This window comes from Sander lucioperca, chromosome 22 (genome assembly GCF_008315115.2).
Source record: "Sander lucioperca isolate FBNREF2018 chromosome 22, SLUC_FBN_1.2, whole genome shotgun sequence".
Classification (NCBI taxonomy): domain Eukaryota; kingdom Metazoa; phylum Chordata; class Actinopteri; order Perciformes; family Percidae; genus Sander; species Sander lucioperca.
This window is the reverse complement of record NC_050194.1, coordinates 6675105-6690375: the sequence shown is the minus strand read 5'-3', so window position 1 is coordinate 6690375 and position 15271 is coordinate 6675105. Positions and strand designations below refer to the sequence as shown.

The 15271-nt window shown below is 42.4% G+C and overlaps 1 protein-coding gene across 5 annotated transcripts; it reads left to right on the top strand.

Moving 5' to 3' along the window:
• The first annotated feature begins 1714 nt into the window (after positions 1–1714).
• On the top strand, positions 1715–15207 carry l3mbtl2 (L3MBTL histone methyl-lysine binding protein 2). Of its 5 annotated transcripts, none has more exons than XM_035997216.1 (18): positions 1715–1731; positions 2646–3097; positions 3244–3361; positions 3465–3598; positions 7016–7091; positions 7856–7935; positions 8589–8706; positions 9242–9376; positions 9934–10022; positions 10167–10413; positions 10536–10603; positions 11537–11641; positions 11835–11982; positions 12122–12204; positions 12698–12932; positions 14386–14433; positions 14565–14729; positions 14823–15207. In XM_035997216.1, the coding sequence occupies exons 2-18, from the start codon at positions 2759–2761 to the stop codon at positions 15158–15160; spliced, it is 2526 nt and encodes an 841-aa protein (XP_035853109.1). In that variant the 5' UTR covers positions 1715–1731; positions 2646–2758; the 3' UTR covers positions 15161–15207. The 5 variants fall into 5 exon arrangements, with proteins under 5 accessions (XP_035853109.1, XP_031153801.1, XP_035853108.1 ...); XM_031297941.1 differs by lacking the exon at positions 1715–1731 and adding an exon at positions 1738–1860 and having other exon boundaries at positions 7859–7935; XM_035997215.1 differs by lacking the exon at positions 1715–1731 and adding an exon at positions 1738–1860.
• The last annotated feature ends 64 nt before the right edge of the window (positions 15208–15271 follow it).

Here is a 15271-nt window from a genome sequence, read left to right as displayed (position 1 = left end):
ACATGTGCTTTATTAGTAGAATCAGAAGAATCTCCACTCAGTCTAAGGTATGTTAAATTGTCTCTAACATACTGGGTTAGGTTGTTGGGAAGTATTAATAATCCAGCAATTTCAGTTCTTAATGATTGCTGGGAATATCAAACAAAATCAAAAGGGTTTGGGTGGAACATAGTATAGCAGAACAATATGGAATTAAAGAACTGAAATTTAGTCCTTCTCTGGTTCTAAGTGCTATTCCCCCATGGATTCTTCCATCACCAGAGGTTAATAGTGAACTATTGGAAGGAAAGAGAGAGTATCCAAATGAACAAAGTTGTTCAGCATATTGCCAGGGATATATAAAAACATCATTATATGGATATGTTAAAATATATACAGATGGATCAAAAGATTGTGGTATTGGGATATATATTCCAGAATTTAACAAAAGAGATGGATATAGGTAAGATCATTTTCTATCTGTATACTCTGTTGAGATGACTGGGATAATAACAGCTCTTAGGTGGATTGAAGAGGTTAAACCATTGAGAGCTGTAATCTGTACAGATTCCATGGCAGCTATTCATAGCCTAGATACAGGTCACTCATCAAGGGAAGATTTGATTATTGAAATAAAATATTTACTATTACATCTCAGGAACCTTGGAATCATTATTCAGTTTTGTTGGGTTCCAGCTCATATAGGTATTAAAGGAAACGAAGAGGCTGATAAAATTGCGAAAAAGATGCTGAAAAACAAATATATAGGAATTTATGTTCCACTGGGGAAGGGTGAAGCCAAATCCATAATTAAATCTGAAAATATACAAAGATGGCAAAATGAATGGGAGGCAGAGTTTAATGCTAGACACTACCATAAAATACAGAAGAATGTGACCGGGAAAAGGGTTACTTCGCTGAGTTTAAACAGAAGGCAAGGCAAGGCAAGGCAGCTTTATTTGTATAGCACATTTTAGCAACAGGGCAATTCAAAGTGCTTTACATAAAAACAGATAAAATACGAGAATAAAAGTTACAGTGCAGTATAAGAAATTAAACATTAAAGAGCAGTTAAAACAGTTAAACATATAAAAGCAGATAAAATAGGAGATTTTAGGCTGCTAGTATGGGACAATGTATAAGCCGTTGCTCTATACACTTTCCACCTGCAATCCTTGCCGTTCCCAGAACGGGCCAGTCCCACCGGTCTTACTTTTTAATTTCTCTAACAGAAGGGAAGAAGAGGTCTATACCAGACTTAGACTAGGTCACACAGGATTGAATGCTACCTTACAAATAGTAGGACATGGTAATGGCTTATGCATAGAATACCAAGACAAAGAAGATGTGGAACATGTACTTTTTGCATGTGAGAAATATAATGATAATAGAATAAACTGGCAGGAAATGGAAGGAGAGAACTCAATACATGATATACTTGAAGAAAAGGGCATGACAAGGGAGAGACTTGAAGCTTTATTTATTTTTCTTAATAATACTGGTATAATGAAAAGAATATAAGTTTCTTTGTTTGTTTGTTTGTTTGTTTATTTGTTTGTTTGTTTTGAATTAATTCAAGCCTAGACTCTATAGAGTTCATAGTATTACACACTCCTGTACAGTTGGTGGCGGTATAATACAAAAGTAGTAATCTGCCAAAAAAAAAAAAAAAAAAAAAAAGAAGAAGAAGAAGAAGAAGAAGAAGAAGAAGAAGAAGAAGAAGAAGAAGAAGGATCTACGATGACGTAAAAGGTAGGCGACCGCACAGTGCCGGGGGGGCTACGAAGCTATAGCTAGCTAGCTAAACTTATATCCACATCCAGATAGTTTTGCAGTTTTATGAAACATTTCCATGAGGCCTTGGGTGTTATTAACCTATACGTAAGTAGCCACGTAAAGTAATAAGAAGCGAATTACTGCTTCATAATTTGACAAACGTGCCATTAGCACTATTAGCAGTTAGCGTGCATGTAGCATGTGAGCTAGTCACACTTTTGTTTACGTTTTGACCAGCTTGTTCATAAAGCTGATAGGCAGCTTTAACAGTTAGCTCAGACCAGTGAGTTTAACAGCGAAATGAATTAGAACGTGTTCATTATTTTTTTTGCATGTCAGGCCTGGTAATGACGTTCACTTTGTGTGCACCTATTTAACAAAAGTTCTGGTTTGTAGAAGTTTGTGTTGTCTAGAAATGAACGCTTCATTGTCTAATGTACATGTTCCGTTTGTAGACTCTTTGTTTAGGACTTAGGATATTGTTGACACAATCAGATATCAGGATTATCAACCAATCAATTCAATAGAAATAATCATTGTGTCATGTGTTTTCATATTGCTTATTTCAGGCAATGTTTACGGATGAGTAAATGTAGAGAAACTGTTATTTCTAATAGCATTCTTCATCGGTCATTTCGGTCAGAAGTTACAGTATTACTTAACTGGAATGCAGCATTTAAGACCAATACATATTGGACCAAGAAACAGTATAAAAATGATATAAACTTTGTTCCAGCTCTGCCAGTGTCTGCCCCTGCTGACCAACTGTTTTCTCATGCCTAGTGTCTAGAAATGGGTGTTACCTAAAAGTAAATGTTTTCTGTCGTAGAATTAGAAAACTGTCTGCTATGTTACTTGTGACCATACAATATCATCACTTTCCTCTGCAGAGCTTTAGGACAACACCCTACAGCTCTAGCTCAGAAGAAGAAAGGATGCATTGGCTGTAGATTCTGCATTGCACTTTGAGGCATTGGTGGTCCTCTTGTGAGCAGAGCACAGGATGCCTTACCACTGTGTGGCTTATGGATGCGGCAAAACTGCAGAAGATGGTGTGACGCTGTTTAAATTCCCAAAGGACATTGAGGCGTTTCGCAAATGGGAGAAGCAGGTCCAGCGCACCCGCAGCCAGTGGGTCGCCTCACCCAACTCTCACCTCTGCTGCCAGCATTTTGGCAGGGAGTACTTTGAGCCAGGGACTCTAAAGCTAAAGCCGGGTGCTGCTCCTACAGTGTTTGTCCGTCCTCACTGTTCCTCATGTGATGGAGTGGGCTGTAGAAACTGCCTGCCTGCTATCCAACGCCGGAGCATTACAGCTGAACCAAGAGACCCTACCACAAGAGTGAGTAGTTTATTTTGGATCAGGAAAAGGTCCCTGCAGAGAGAAACAGCGAATTTTTGTCATTCTGAGAGTGTTAAACAAGCCTCTTGGTTGTTTACATGTATAATATAAAGTCATGTTCAACGCTTTCTATTTACTCTTCACAGGCAGAATGCAATGAAATGGCGCCATTTGACTCGGATAATACTGATGGAGAATGTGACGACGACCATCTGACAAGAGGAGAGATGAAGCCGGGGGGGAAAAACAAAGAAGAACGACCAGGTGAGGAACAAGAGAGAACATGTACAAAATGTACATTTCTGTCTGTTCATTTAAAAGCCATTTGACCATGTGTTATGCTAAAAGTATTCATTTATCTTTACAGTGGTGTGTGAGATGTGTGGCACCACCGGCAATATTAGCACCTTCTTTTCAAAGACCAAGCGTTTCTGCAGTATATCTTGTTCACGGTCCTATTCATCGAACTCCAAGAAGACCTCCATACTGGCACGACTGCAGGTGAGAAAATATTTTAGTTCACTTGTTTTCAAGCAGAGTTTTATTTTTTTCACCCAAGTGATTCAACAATGCAAAAATGTGTCGTCTTTATTATTTCTTTTTTGAATTAAACACAGAGAGATTGACAGTTCAACCACTTGTACTGTTGTCCACTATGTGGCACCAATGGGACAGCTGACAGTAATTGCTTTGCTTAATTAAATAATTTCACTAACTTTTCGGGAGTTTGGCACTTTGGTCACCTTAGGCATTTCGTGATAATAAGTGTCCAAAATGTTTTTTGTTTTGTGGGTTTAGGCAGATCTGTCTGCTGTGTATACTTATGCGGTATCTGACAGTAAGTTATGTTAGTATCCAGGTAGTGTTGTTTTCCAATTTTCTAGCTTCATAAATAATTTATTATACAAAAATGTGGTAGATTCAGTCCACTTTTGGAGAAGCAGTAACAGGGCTTTCTCTCTTGACACCTCCCTTCATCTAGCTGTGCTTTATTTCCCAATTCCCATCCTTGTTCTCGAGGCACAGAGAAGCTGCACTTCTCTTCAGACCCTTCATTTACAGACCTGAGTTTTACATGTAATCAAAATCAGCAGAGCATATCTTGCTTAACAGGTGTGAGCGCAGAGATTGAATGAGTACATATAGTTATGAAGAACTGCAAAACAATGTGAAATACATTTGGTCAAGACTTTAAGAGAATGTGGTCTGTCACTTCTTGTTTCAGTACTGAAAAGCATCAAGATGAAGCCATGTTTGTGGTTTTTGTGATTACTATTGCTTCCTTAATTAGAATACTCAGCCAAAAACAGACCCCTACTAGTTCTATCCTGTGTGTGTGTGTGTGTGTGTGTGTGTGTGTGTGTGTGTGTGTGTGTTTCAACAAGACATTGAGTGTAGCAGATGTATTTTTTTTTTGTTGTTGTTGCAAATGTACTGTATATTTCCATGATTAATTACGAACAAAAGGTGGTGGTATTTTGCAAAAAGCTATCAATCTGAGAAAAAAATTGGAAGAAGAAGAAGAGGAGCGCGCTGGACTTGAAAACATTGCACTGACCTGAGAGGCTGTCTGCGGGCGTGGCCAACTCTTTTCACGCTTTCATTTAACGGAGACGTCTGTATATTAAAACAGCTCAAATGATGCACAAGTGTAGCGTTGATGCATGCTGGAACACTAAACGCCCGGACCTAGTCTTTCATCGGTTCCCACTCGGCAACCCAAATAGACTGGGGCAATGGCTGCTGGCTTTCAACATGGATGTAAAAACTCCGCTCCACATTCTCAACAAGCGGTTCGTCTGCCAGAAGCACTTTGATACGGACGACTACCACGACAGCCTGGATGAGCCGGCTGCTTAAGTCCACCGCGTGCCGGGGTCAGCCCTATGTTCCCTCAGCCCTATGTTCCCACAGCCCAATGGTCCCTCAGCCCTATGTTCCCACAGCCCAATGGTCCCTCAGCCCTATGTTCCCACAGCCCAATGGTCCCTCAGCCCTATGTTCCCACAGCCCAATGGTCCCGCAGCCCAATGGTCCCACAGCCCTGTTTTCCCACATTTCTAAGATCTTTCTCAAAATTAGGCCCTATGTTAGGGTTAGGGTTACATTCCATCTGTAGTCCATTGCTACTGGATAATAGGTTGGGTGTAATTGGCTACCAATTGGGAGAAAGGGGGATAAAATCTGATGCATATTTATGAAAAAGGAAATGTGGGAACATGGGGTCTAATTTTGGAAAAAAAAATCTTAGAAATGTGGAAACTATGGGAACATAGGGCCTAATTTTCAGTAAAGGACCCCTCCCAGGCATGTTGATGTCACGAAGAAAATGGTCTTAATTTGCGAATTGTCTCCTTTTAAAATGAACGGTGTAACGCATGACAAGCAAAAAAGTGTACTTGACATATGAGCGGAGGTGTGCTTTCCTCGTAGCATCGATAGACCGGAAGTTGACTTCGAAAATAATTTATCCATAAGGAGGAGGAGTAGCTAGTAGTAGTGGAAGTAGAAGTAGAAGTTGCAGTTGCAGTTGTGTTTCCGTATCCAACTTGAAAACACGTTGGAATGGTGAACGCTTGCTGTGTTATCAACTGCCATAGCCGTTCTCACGACCGGCATGGGAAACGGGTCGGAATGCGGTTTTTCAGCTTTCCAGCATGGAAGCAACACAAGGGAAGTTGGGTCTCCGACTTAACAAAGAGGCGTCGCATGGCATGGATGGTAGCTGTAAGGCGAACAAACATCACCTTTAGCAACATTCCCTCACACATTTTAGTGTGTTCAAAGCATTTTCACACAGGTAAGACACAAACACATGGCATAGCTCCATGGCGTAGGGTAGCCAAGTTGTGTGGTTTGTTGTTGGGTGTGTTGCTTCACGCAGCTAATTTTGCACATCTAGCTGGCTGCATAGCTACATAACTTATCAAAGACATTCTACTTTTTCAGGCAAACCAGCCTCGCTACCGAGTCATCCTGACTGGATACCTTCATTACACCTCGGGCACACAGAAGTCAAAGCAACGCACACTGAGCCGTTTAACCGGAGGACTAATTTAAATGTAATTCCACCAGTTCCTTCAATTTGTGCATTAGGAAGAGTTTTAAATAGAATGGTGATGAATATATGTTTAAAAGACAGCAAGCTCTCCCAGAAATGGGTGGGGCAACACCACCGGGTCTGGCTGGCCAGATGTCAGAAATGGATGAAGCTGCCAGGACAACACTGGAGAACAGCAGGAATGCCTTTTTTTTGTAGTCACAGATGTGCTGAAATGACCCACTTGTTGAAGGAAGCTCTCCCAAAAGAAGATGGATAATCGTTTCTTGAAAGTTGATGATGTTAAAGTCAAGTACTGCTCTGGCTTCCATGTTTTGCTGTTGTGATGGGTATGCCAATGCAGCTTCTTCCCTGCCTACCATGGACAGGACGAAAAATGTTCTCTTTTTCAAATGCTCCTCTGAGCTAGGGCGTACTTTCCACTGGGGACAGGTGGGGCATGTGCCCCCCCCCCCCCTTCTGCATAGACATAAAGAAACATAGGGGCACTGCTGCTCTATAGTGCACTGGCTAGAGAGACATTATATACACATTATATGTAACTACAGTTGTAATGTTTTGTATTCCAGTTGCATCTTAACTTTGGAAATATGTGATTTTACACATTAATAACATTCTTGGGAAAACAGCAGTAAACTGTGAGGTTTTGTAAAAAGACAGGTTGTCTGGCAATTAGTCCCAAAGAGTTTGCTTTTTGACTAATGTTAGATTTGTTTTGCCATTTAAAAGCTACTACTAGTCCACTTTTTTCCTTTCAGGATAATGCTGTTCACCAATGAATACTGAACCAACTGTAAGTCAATTTATGGCACAGAGCAATGAAACCACTCAATCTTTCTTTGTGCTTCTCTCTCCAGGGAAGACCCCCCTCAAAAAAAGCCACAGTGCTGCACAAGGTGAATAAATCCCCGCCAGCCCCAACAGGACAGGATGGTGAGGCCTGTGAAAACACACAGACACACACACACACACACACACACACACACTAGGGCTACACAATATATCCTTTTTTTTTTTTTTTTTAACTGTCATTACAATTTCAACTGGCACCATATACACATTGCGAAAGGCTGCAACATATCGCGAAAAACGCTGAAATATTTTGTGTTGGTTAAAAGAAAATTTCAGTAGGAAACTGCACTTTAAAATGTAATTGTTGTTCTTTTTTTTAGTTGTGCATTTTTATATTTAATTCATTGTTCAATATATTCAATAAAAGAGTGTTGGAAATGATTTCCTTCCATTTGTTTTAAATTCAACAAGCAATTTGTTGTATTTTAACAGAATACTGAAAGTAGCAGAAATGCTAAACTGAGTACATATTAATATCTGTTTATTTATCGCAAGTACACAATGTTATCACATATTTTCCTCATATCGTGCAGCCCTAACCACACACACAGAGACACACACACACAGGGCATCTAAATAGTTTTATTGCCATACATATTCAGATGTCAAGCAGTTACTTGGACGTATTTGGTCTCAACATACAGTATATTTTGACACCAGATTCTATGTCTAAACAGGGCCATATCATTTTGTGGGTGACATTGATTTATCCTGCAAAGGCCAACTTTACTGGAATTTGGTGCTTTTTGGGGAATATTAGAAGCTGCATACAGTACATGTACACACAAACATCCCACAAAATCGTACTTTAGCTGTATGATTCCTCTGTTCTTTCCGTTCTGTAGCAGCGGCTAAAGCTTTTTCATGGGGCGCCTACTTGGAGAAGGAAACCTCTCTGGCTGCATCAGTGTCCTGCTTCAGACATGTGAGTCCTATCTGCAAAGTGTAATTAGAAACTAAAGCTGTTCCAACACCAATTTTTCCTGAACTTGCTTATCGGCCGATGCCGAGTACCAATTCGATACAAGGTAGTATAATATATTGTTTCTTTTAACAGCTGTATACTGCTAACCCTCAATGGATGTGATATGATTGCTAGCATTGTTGTATGGCCTGCCTCAGGTCAAATCCTTCGTAAAAACATGAAGAAATGCATTGCACTGAGAATGAATGCCAGATAACTTTATTTTATTATTTAGTTTGACAGTCATTCATAATGAAAAAAAGAACATAAATTAACTACTTAAAAGTAGATTTCTTTCGAGGCTAAATTACTTGGTTTTGGATCGGTGCATAGACTTGCGTACTCGCAGATACCGATACAGCTCATTCTGAGATCAAATCATGATAAAATGTTTGCCTTTAATATTATTGCCAACATAGGTTTGAATTTAGGCGTGCACACACAGCCTTTTAAACAGTATTCTCACCAACATGAAAAATCTAGTCCAACATATTAAAAAAAAAAAAAATGCATTGCAAAACTAATAGTTAAATGCTAGAAGGAAACAATATATGAATGTGAACGAAATTAAAGATCTCCCACTGATGGTCTGACCTCTGACCTATCCCGTGCAGGCTCCCCTGTGTGCCCAGTGGGATGACATCACCATGGGGATGAAGGTGGAGGTCCTGAACACAAACGCTGTCCTGCCCAGTAAAGTCTACTGGATCGCTACGGTCATCCAGATTGCAGGTGTGTACATCTTGCCTGTTTTGCCAGTGTTTATTTGAACAGGCCATTCCTGCATGGAATTACCTTTTTCTATGATTATGAATTTGAGCAGTTGTCACATTTTCTTTTTATTCATATTTAAGGTTCTCCCCTGGTAGCACTATGGGTCTGTTTTTTTTTTTTTCTATGAGTTGGCCCCCCGCTTTGTTTATCTCGTACATGCACGCGTGTGCAGCGATACACATTCTTGCCAATGGTCTTGAGCAAAGGCCATGGGGTCAGCCAGAACATGTGAATTTATCCTTTTGACTATTGAAACTCCACAGAAAATGTTAGTGTAGCATGCCCAGGAGTTGTCAACGTACCATGTACTGTACCAAAGTGTTGGACGGACATAGAGGGCGCTTTCACACCTGCCTGGTTTAGTTCGGTTGAATTGCATTAGAGTTTGTTTGCCCCGCTGGTGCGGTTCCTTTCAGAAGATACTGCTCCATTTAAAAAGTTCATCCATAGCATCTTCACTCTTTCTTTCCTTCCTCCCACCCCTTGTCTCCAGGATACAAAGCCCTGTTGAGATACGAAGGCTTTGAATACGACAGCAGCCACGATTTCTGGTGCAGCCTCGTTTCGGGAGAGCTGAACCCGATTGGATGGTGCGCCATGACGAGCAAGCTGCTGGTGCCACCACAAGGTGAGGACTCAAACCTGAACCACGGCGGTTCATTGGCTCCCTGATGGCATTAGGATAGTAAACGTGACTGTCCTGGTTGGGCCAGCACTTAGAATGAAGCATCAGAATTTGATCAGGATTAGGACTGGGCAATATATCTATATCGATACATGAGGCTAGATATCGTCCTTCATTTTGGACATCTTAATATGACACAAGTGTTGCCTTTACTGGTTTTAAAGGCTACGTTACAGGACAGTGATGTCATTTTCTGAACCTACCAGACTGTTCTAGCTGTTGTTATTTGCCTTTACCCACTTTTACCCACTTTCATGACCAGTCATGATATCCACATTACTGATGATTATTTAACACAAATCTCATTGTGTAAATATTTTGTGAAAGCACCAATAGTCAACCCTACAGTATCATCGCAATATCAATATAAAAAATATTGTGATATTTGATAATCTCCTTATTGCCCAGCTCTAATCAGGAGTTAAATGGCAGATACTGATAAATTCAAATTTGCGGTGATTGGATGTGTTCTAATTTGATGACAAACTGTGTGTTCGTAGATGTGAAGCAGAACATCCCGGACTGGAAAGAGTATCTGATGACAAAGCTGGTGGGGGCCAACACTCTACCTGTTGACTTCTACCTGAAGGTAAAACTCAATGATTTGGCTTATAACTCATCTGTCTTGTAAACGTGAAGAGTACGAGGAATTCAAGTTACACAAATTGTTTAACTTCAGTGAATTAATCAACGTCTGTCCCTGTGGCGTCTTCCATCGGCCCTCTCTCTCTAGTTGGCCGAGAACATGAGGACCTCCTTCAGAATAGGGATGCGCGTGGAGGTGGTGGACCCCAAATACGTGAGTCGGACCCGCATGGCCGTCATAGACTCTATTGTTGGTGGCCGCCTGCGGCTCGTGTACACCGACCAAAGCGACGCCCCCGAAAACACCATCTCTGATTTCTGGTGCCACATGTGGAGTCCCCTGCTGCACCCGATAGGCTGGTCCAGCACCGTGGGTCATGCTATTAAAACACCTGGTAGGTCGAGGATTAAGTGGTTTTTTTTTTTTCCTCCATAGCAAGAAACACAGAAGAAATGACATGGGTAATACAACAAAACACATAGCATACATTTTTAAGTGCTTCTTTTTTAATTATAGCAAGTGTGGACGCTGCTGCCAGTGGTTGGAAGGGGAACTGTGACAGTTTATTCCTGCTCTTTAAAAAGGTAAGACAAATGGCATTGCTCAAGAAATAATTCATCAAACGATTCAAAAAGCATAAGTAGACTCAACAGCTGCTTGTAGTAATATCCCTAGATTTATTTTTTTCTGTTTGTTAGATTCATGACTAGGCTTAAATCCTCAGTTTGTGTGTACACATTATATTAGCATTTGAGTCTTGTTTAGGTGCTGACACACCATGGAGATCGGTGTCCGTCGCCCTACTTTTTGCAGTTTATCACGCACTGTTGCCACCCCGGTCGGCTTTTTTTTTTCAGGCGATCCAACATGTTAAATTGCCGTTGGTGAGAGGAATCCTTCTGATTGGCTATTCAGCTTAAGCTAATTAGTGTTTGAGAAGAAAAACGGTAGTGAGGAAAGCAAACGACTGTCGAGAGGGCACACGCAGAAGTTCTCTTCTCATTTTTCATCTTCATCTATCTTCAATACACACAGAGCTGTCAGAACTGGCCAAAAATGACCCTGCGATGTTCCTTCTAAAAGGACAGAGGTTCAAGCTATTGGAATATCTATTTCTTTTGTCACCCTGCGGTGGCCAATCACGTAACTGCCGATCAGACTTGGGAGTCCATTTTGAGGTGGTGGTGTGAGTCCTGTACAGTAAACAGTAAAGCTCACTGCCTCCCTCTTTCTCTGTGAAATAATGCTGCCTTCAAGTGTGATCAGAAATGTCGAGATCTACAGTATAAACGAGCTGACAGAAATCGCTGCACAAACCCTGCGGCGAATCGCCAGATGGCTTTTTTTTTTTTCTCTCGTCTGAATGGGCCCTATTTGATGACAGTAGATGTCGCGGTGAAATGAGTGCATTTTTGGCTATTGCTGATGGGACAGTAATCGGCGCTCACTATGGAAAGTCTCACTCGACGTAGTGCTGCTATCAGCACAACTCTTGACAACCACTGTGTGATCTGCAGCCCAGGTTTGTTTACATGGAGGGAGCTTTCTTTGAGGAGGGAATGAAGCTGGAGGCCATTGACCCTCTGAACCTGGGAAGCATCTGTGTGGCCACTATACACAAGGTAAGACAGCTGTTTTTGGTTGGTTTTGTGTGTCGCGTTTGTCGAATCTTGTTTAGACCTCATCAGACAGACTAGACTGATCTGCTTGAACAATTAAGTGGTTGTGAACTATGTTGCCTTGTCCTAAACACATAACTCCTACGCTGTCGTTTTCTTCTGCGTGTCTGACTCTGCTGTCCTCCACTCCTCCCAGGTGCTGTTAGATGGCTACCTGATGGTGGGTATAGATGGCACCACATCAAACAACGGATCGGATTGGTTTTGTTACCACGCCTCATCTCATGCCATCCTTCCCGTAAATTTCTGCAAAAAGAACTTCATCCCTCTCACGGTACCTCTAGGTAAATCTAAACGTGCCTCCATTCCGTCTCCGCTGCAGCTCACTGCTTTGACTCCAGCCGTTGTGCACGTTCTGCTGAAAAAATAACTCAAGCAGTATACTGTTAATGAGAATACTTTCTGATTTCTCTGTCTTGGCAGGTTATGACTCTCAGACCTTCACCTGGGACAAATATCTGAAGGATACCAACGCTAAAGCTGCACCGGGACAACTGTTCAACGCTGTAAGATTAAAAAGTCCAAACCTCGTGTAGCATTTGAAGCTGTGCTCTCTATTTAGCGACATAGCAACTTAGTCCTAACTTGAACATAATGGCAAACCAAGACGGTCCTTTTTCTGAACACATCTTTAAATGTATACATGCAAATACTACACAATCTTTGTAAAGTAACAAAAAATTGCCGGTACAACACAGATGTCTTTGTCCAATGACTGATGAAGATGTAACATTACATCGAAACGTTAGTCACTGTTATGCACCTTAAAAAAATAAAATGATTAAGTAAGAAGACATCTGTGTTGCACTGGCAATTTTTTGTTACTTTACACTGTTTTGTCATGCCTTGGTTGCACCAACCTTGATTGTTGTGGTCTGCAGAAGCGCAGAGAACTCTCTCTTTTTTTTTTTACCTGAATACTACACAATCTTTTTATTAGTTTGGGTTTTTTTTGGCACGAGAAGGAACTTTATCAAACAGGATTTTATTTTTCTTCAGGATTACCCGGGTCACGGCTTCTCCCCCAACATGAAGCTGGAGGCGGTGGACTTGATGGAGCCGCGGCTGATTTGCGTGGCCACCGTGAAGCGCTGCGTGGGCCGCCTGCTGCTCATCCACTTTGACGGCTGGGAGGATGAGTTTGACCAGTGGGTGGACCACCAGTCCCCAGACATCTACCCGGTCGGCTGGTGCGACCTCATGGGCTACCAGCTCCAGCCGCCTCCAGGACTCGGTAAAACGCCCCATTTAATAGCAATACCCCCCTGCTTGTTGTAGAGTTAATGTTAAGCCATCAACTGGGCATCTGAACCAGTTTATTCTGATTGAGGTGTTTTACGTGAGGGATTTTAATTCTGATTGAACTGCAGATTAGATAATTGGTGGAAATAAAGACCAAATGAGGTAGAAAGCAGTCCAGTTCGCCTCTCTAACCTCAGTCCACTGTCACAGAAGAGCGACTGGTAGTCAGTGCTGTCAGACTGATCTCAATAAGTCAATTTGGCGTGTTATCAAGACGCATAATCGATTTTTAACGTGTTTATCAACACCGTTTGGCCTCCATTGACTTAGAGAGAAGACACACCAGCCCGATAATCGGGCGTCGGGCCGTCTGGCGAGGTCAGTGACTCGAGTCTGTTCGGTGTGTCCCGTGCCGTCGGCCGTCCGAGGAGCCCTCGGCATTCATTTGGGCCGACCCGACATGTTCAGTCGGGGACAGGGCAGTCGGGACTCACCCGGAAATGGGGAGCGGATGAGCCGCTCAAAATCTGACGAAAATCTTTTAAACTGACCTTTGTCAATCTGAAATGAAGACAGATTCAGCAACTGCACGGCCTATTTCTCGCTTAAAATGTTTTCAGAAACACGTTTCGGTGAACTATTTTAGTACAATATGAGATCGTATTCTGAACAAGCCGCCATGACAGTCTGGCTGTGAATTTCCGGAGAAAAAAGAACCACGTGACACGTTTGTCCAATCAGCTGCCGGTTTTCATTTTCTGGGAAATAATCAGACTGTTAATGGAAAGAATACAGAGCAGCGCTGCCTGCTGCTATGGAGACGTATTCCATTTCGCGCAGAGCGTACGCTCAAGTCGGCGTCGCCTCAGTGTGTTCTGAGGCATTTTTTGGACCTCGGGACCCGACTGATCAGTCCGACTGGCTTTTCTGCCGACGGTCGGCCCGTCTGGTTGGTGTGTCAGGGCCCTTACATTACCTTGCGATTGCGTGTCAATTTACGCCGTAGCGAGTAGTATGAAAGCCCAAAAATCCGCATAGGGAGGTTGGTCGGGGTGGTGGATGGGTCAGACAACACAGGACTTTCACCCAGGAGACCGGGGATCGTGTCCCGCGTGTCACGTTTCCTAAACCCATCTGTTGTTTTCTTCTTTTCCTAAACCCAAACGTCGTTTTCTTCTTTTCCTAAACCCAACCGTGCCGTTGTTGTCCCGCGTCCCGTTATTGTTTTCTAAACCCAACCGTCCGGTTCTTCTTTTCCTAAACCCAACCCCTCCGCTGTATCTGGCGTAGATATACACGCGGCTAGCTCAAAATGCGTACAGATAACACGCCACTTGGCTTTAGAAAGTGGCGTGTATGTTTACGCGAAGTCGTGATGTCACGTTGGCTGTGTAGATGTTTTTGACCCTGAATAAAAGTGACGGGTGTCTCATTCTGTTTTCCAGTTGATTTAATGGAGAGCCAGGCGGCACAGAACAAGAAAGGAAGAAAGAGTAAGTCTTGACTCAGAAATGCATATGAAGTCTTGTGTCTTGCCACAGAAATCAGATTAGTCATCATATTTAGTGTTTTCTTCCATCTGATGGTTATATAACAATGCTTTCACTTCCTTGTTTTGTTTTAGGAAAGAAGAATGCGAAGAAGAGGCTCTCTCAGGACCAAGCTAAAGATGATGCTGGTCAGCAGCCCGAGGCCACTGGCACTAACGGTCCTCCAGGGCTGGAAGGTCTCAGTCTTGCTCCAAAAGGGCCTCTCATCCAGCCCAAAACTGAGCCTGAGGAGCACGAGAGTAAGTGGACAAACCTGTACAACACGCTGTTCACTTATCTCACTTTTTATGATGCAAGTTTGGTAATTTGCTGACTTGATTCTGTCTCTGTAGTCTTTGCTGTGCAGGTGAAAGTGGAGGAGGTGGAGATGGAGACCCCCATCGAGGCTCCAGACAACCCTCAACAAGTCCCTCTGGGTATAATCAAAAAGGAGGCGGGAGGGGAGCAGAGTAAGTCGGCACCGCATCGGTCGCCAGAGCAGAGCAGCCTGGAAGACATGCATGACAAGATGGAGCAGAGTGAAACTGCAGCAGGAAGAAGGGAAGACTGTGGATCTTTGGAAGAGAGCTTCACTGGAGAAAGCAACATGGAGCAGAGTGAAAACAAAAACCAAGAGAGGGGGAGCCAAGGAGAGGACAGTGAGAGCAATACAGGGCAAAGAGATTTGTGATGACTGTGATGGAGTAAAATAAGTGGTAAAAAAGATTATTGTGGTTTTAAAAAAAAAAAAACTGAAGACAAAATAAGACAGACAACAGCAGGCTGGGATATTTAGATCAAT

Excerpts from the sequence above, each read along its gene's own strand:
- l3mbtl2 (XM_035997216.1), top strand. The coding sequence starts at position 2,759 with ATGCCTTACCACTGTGTGGCTTATGGATGCGGCAAAACTGCAGAAGAT. Across the intron at positions 9,377-9,933 it reads GCTGCTGGTGCCACCACAAG|ATGTGAAGCAGAACATCCCG; the intron begins GTGAGGACTCAA and ends GTGTGTTCGTAG. Across the intron at positions 11,983-12,121 it reads CCCTCTCACGGTACCTCTAG|GTTATGACTCTCAGACCTTC; the intron begins GTAAATCTAAAC and ends CTGTCTTGGCAG.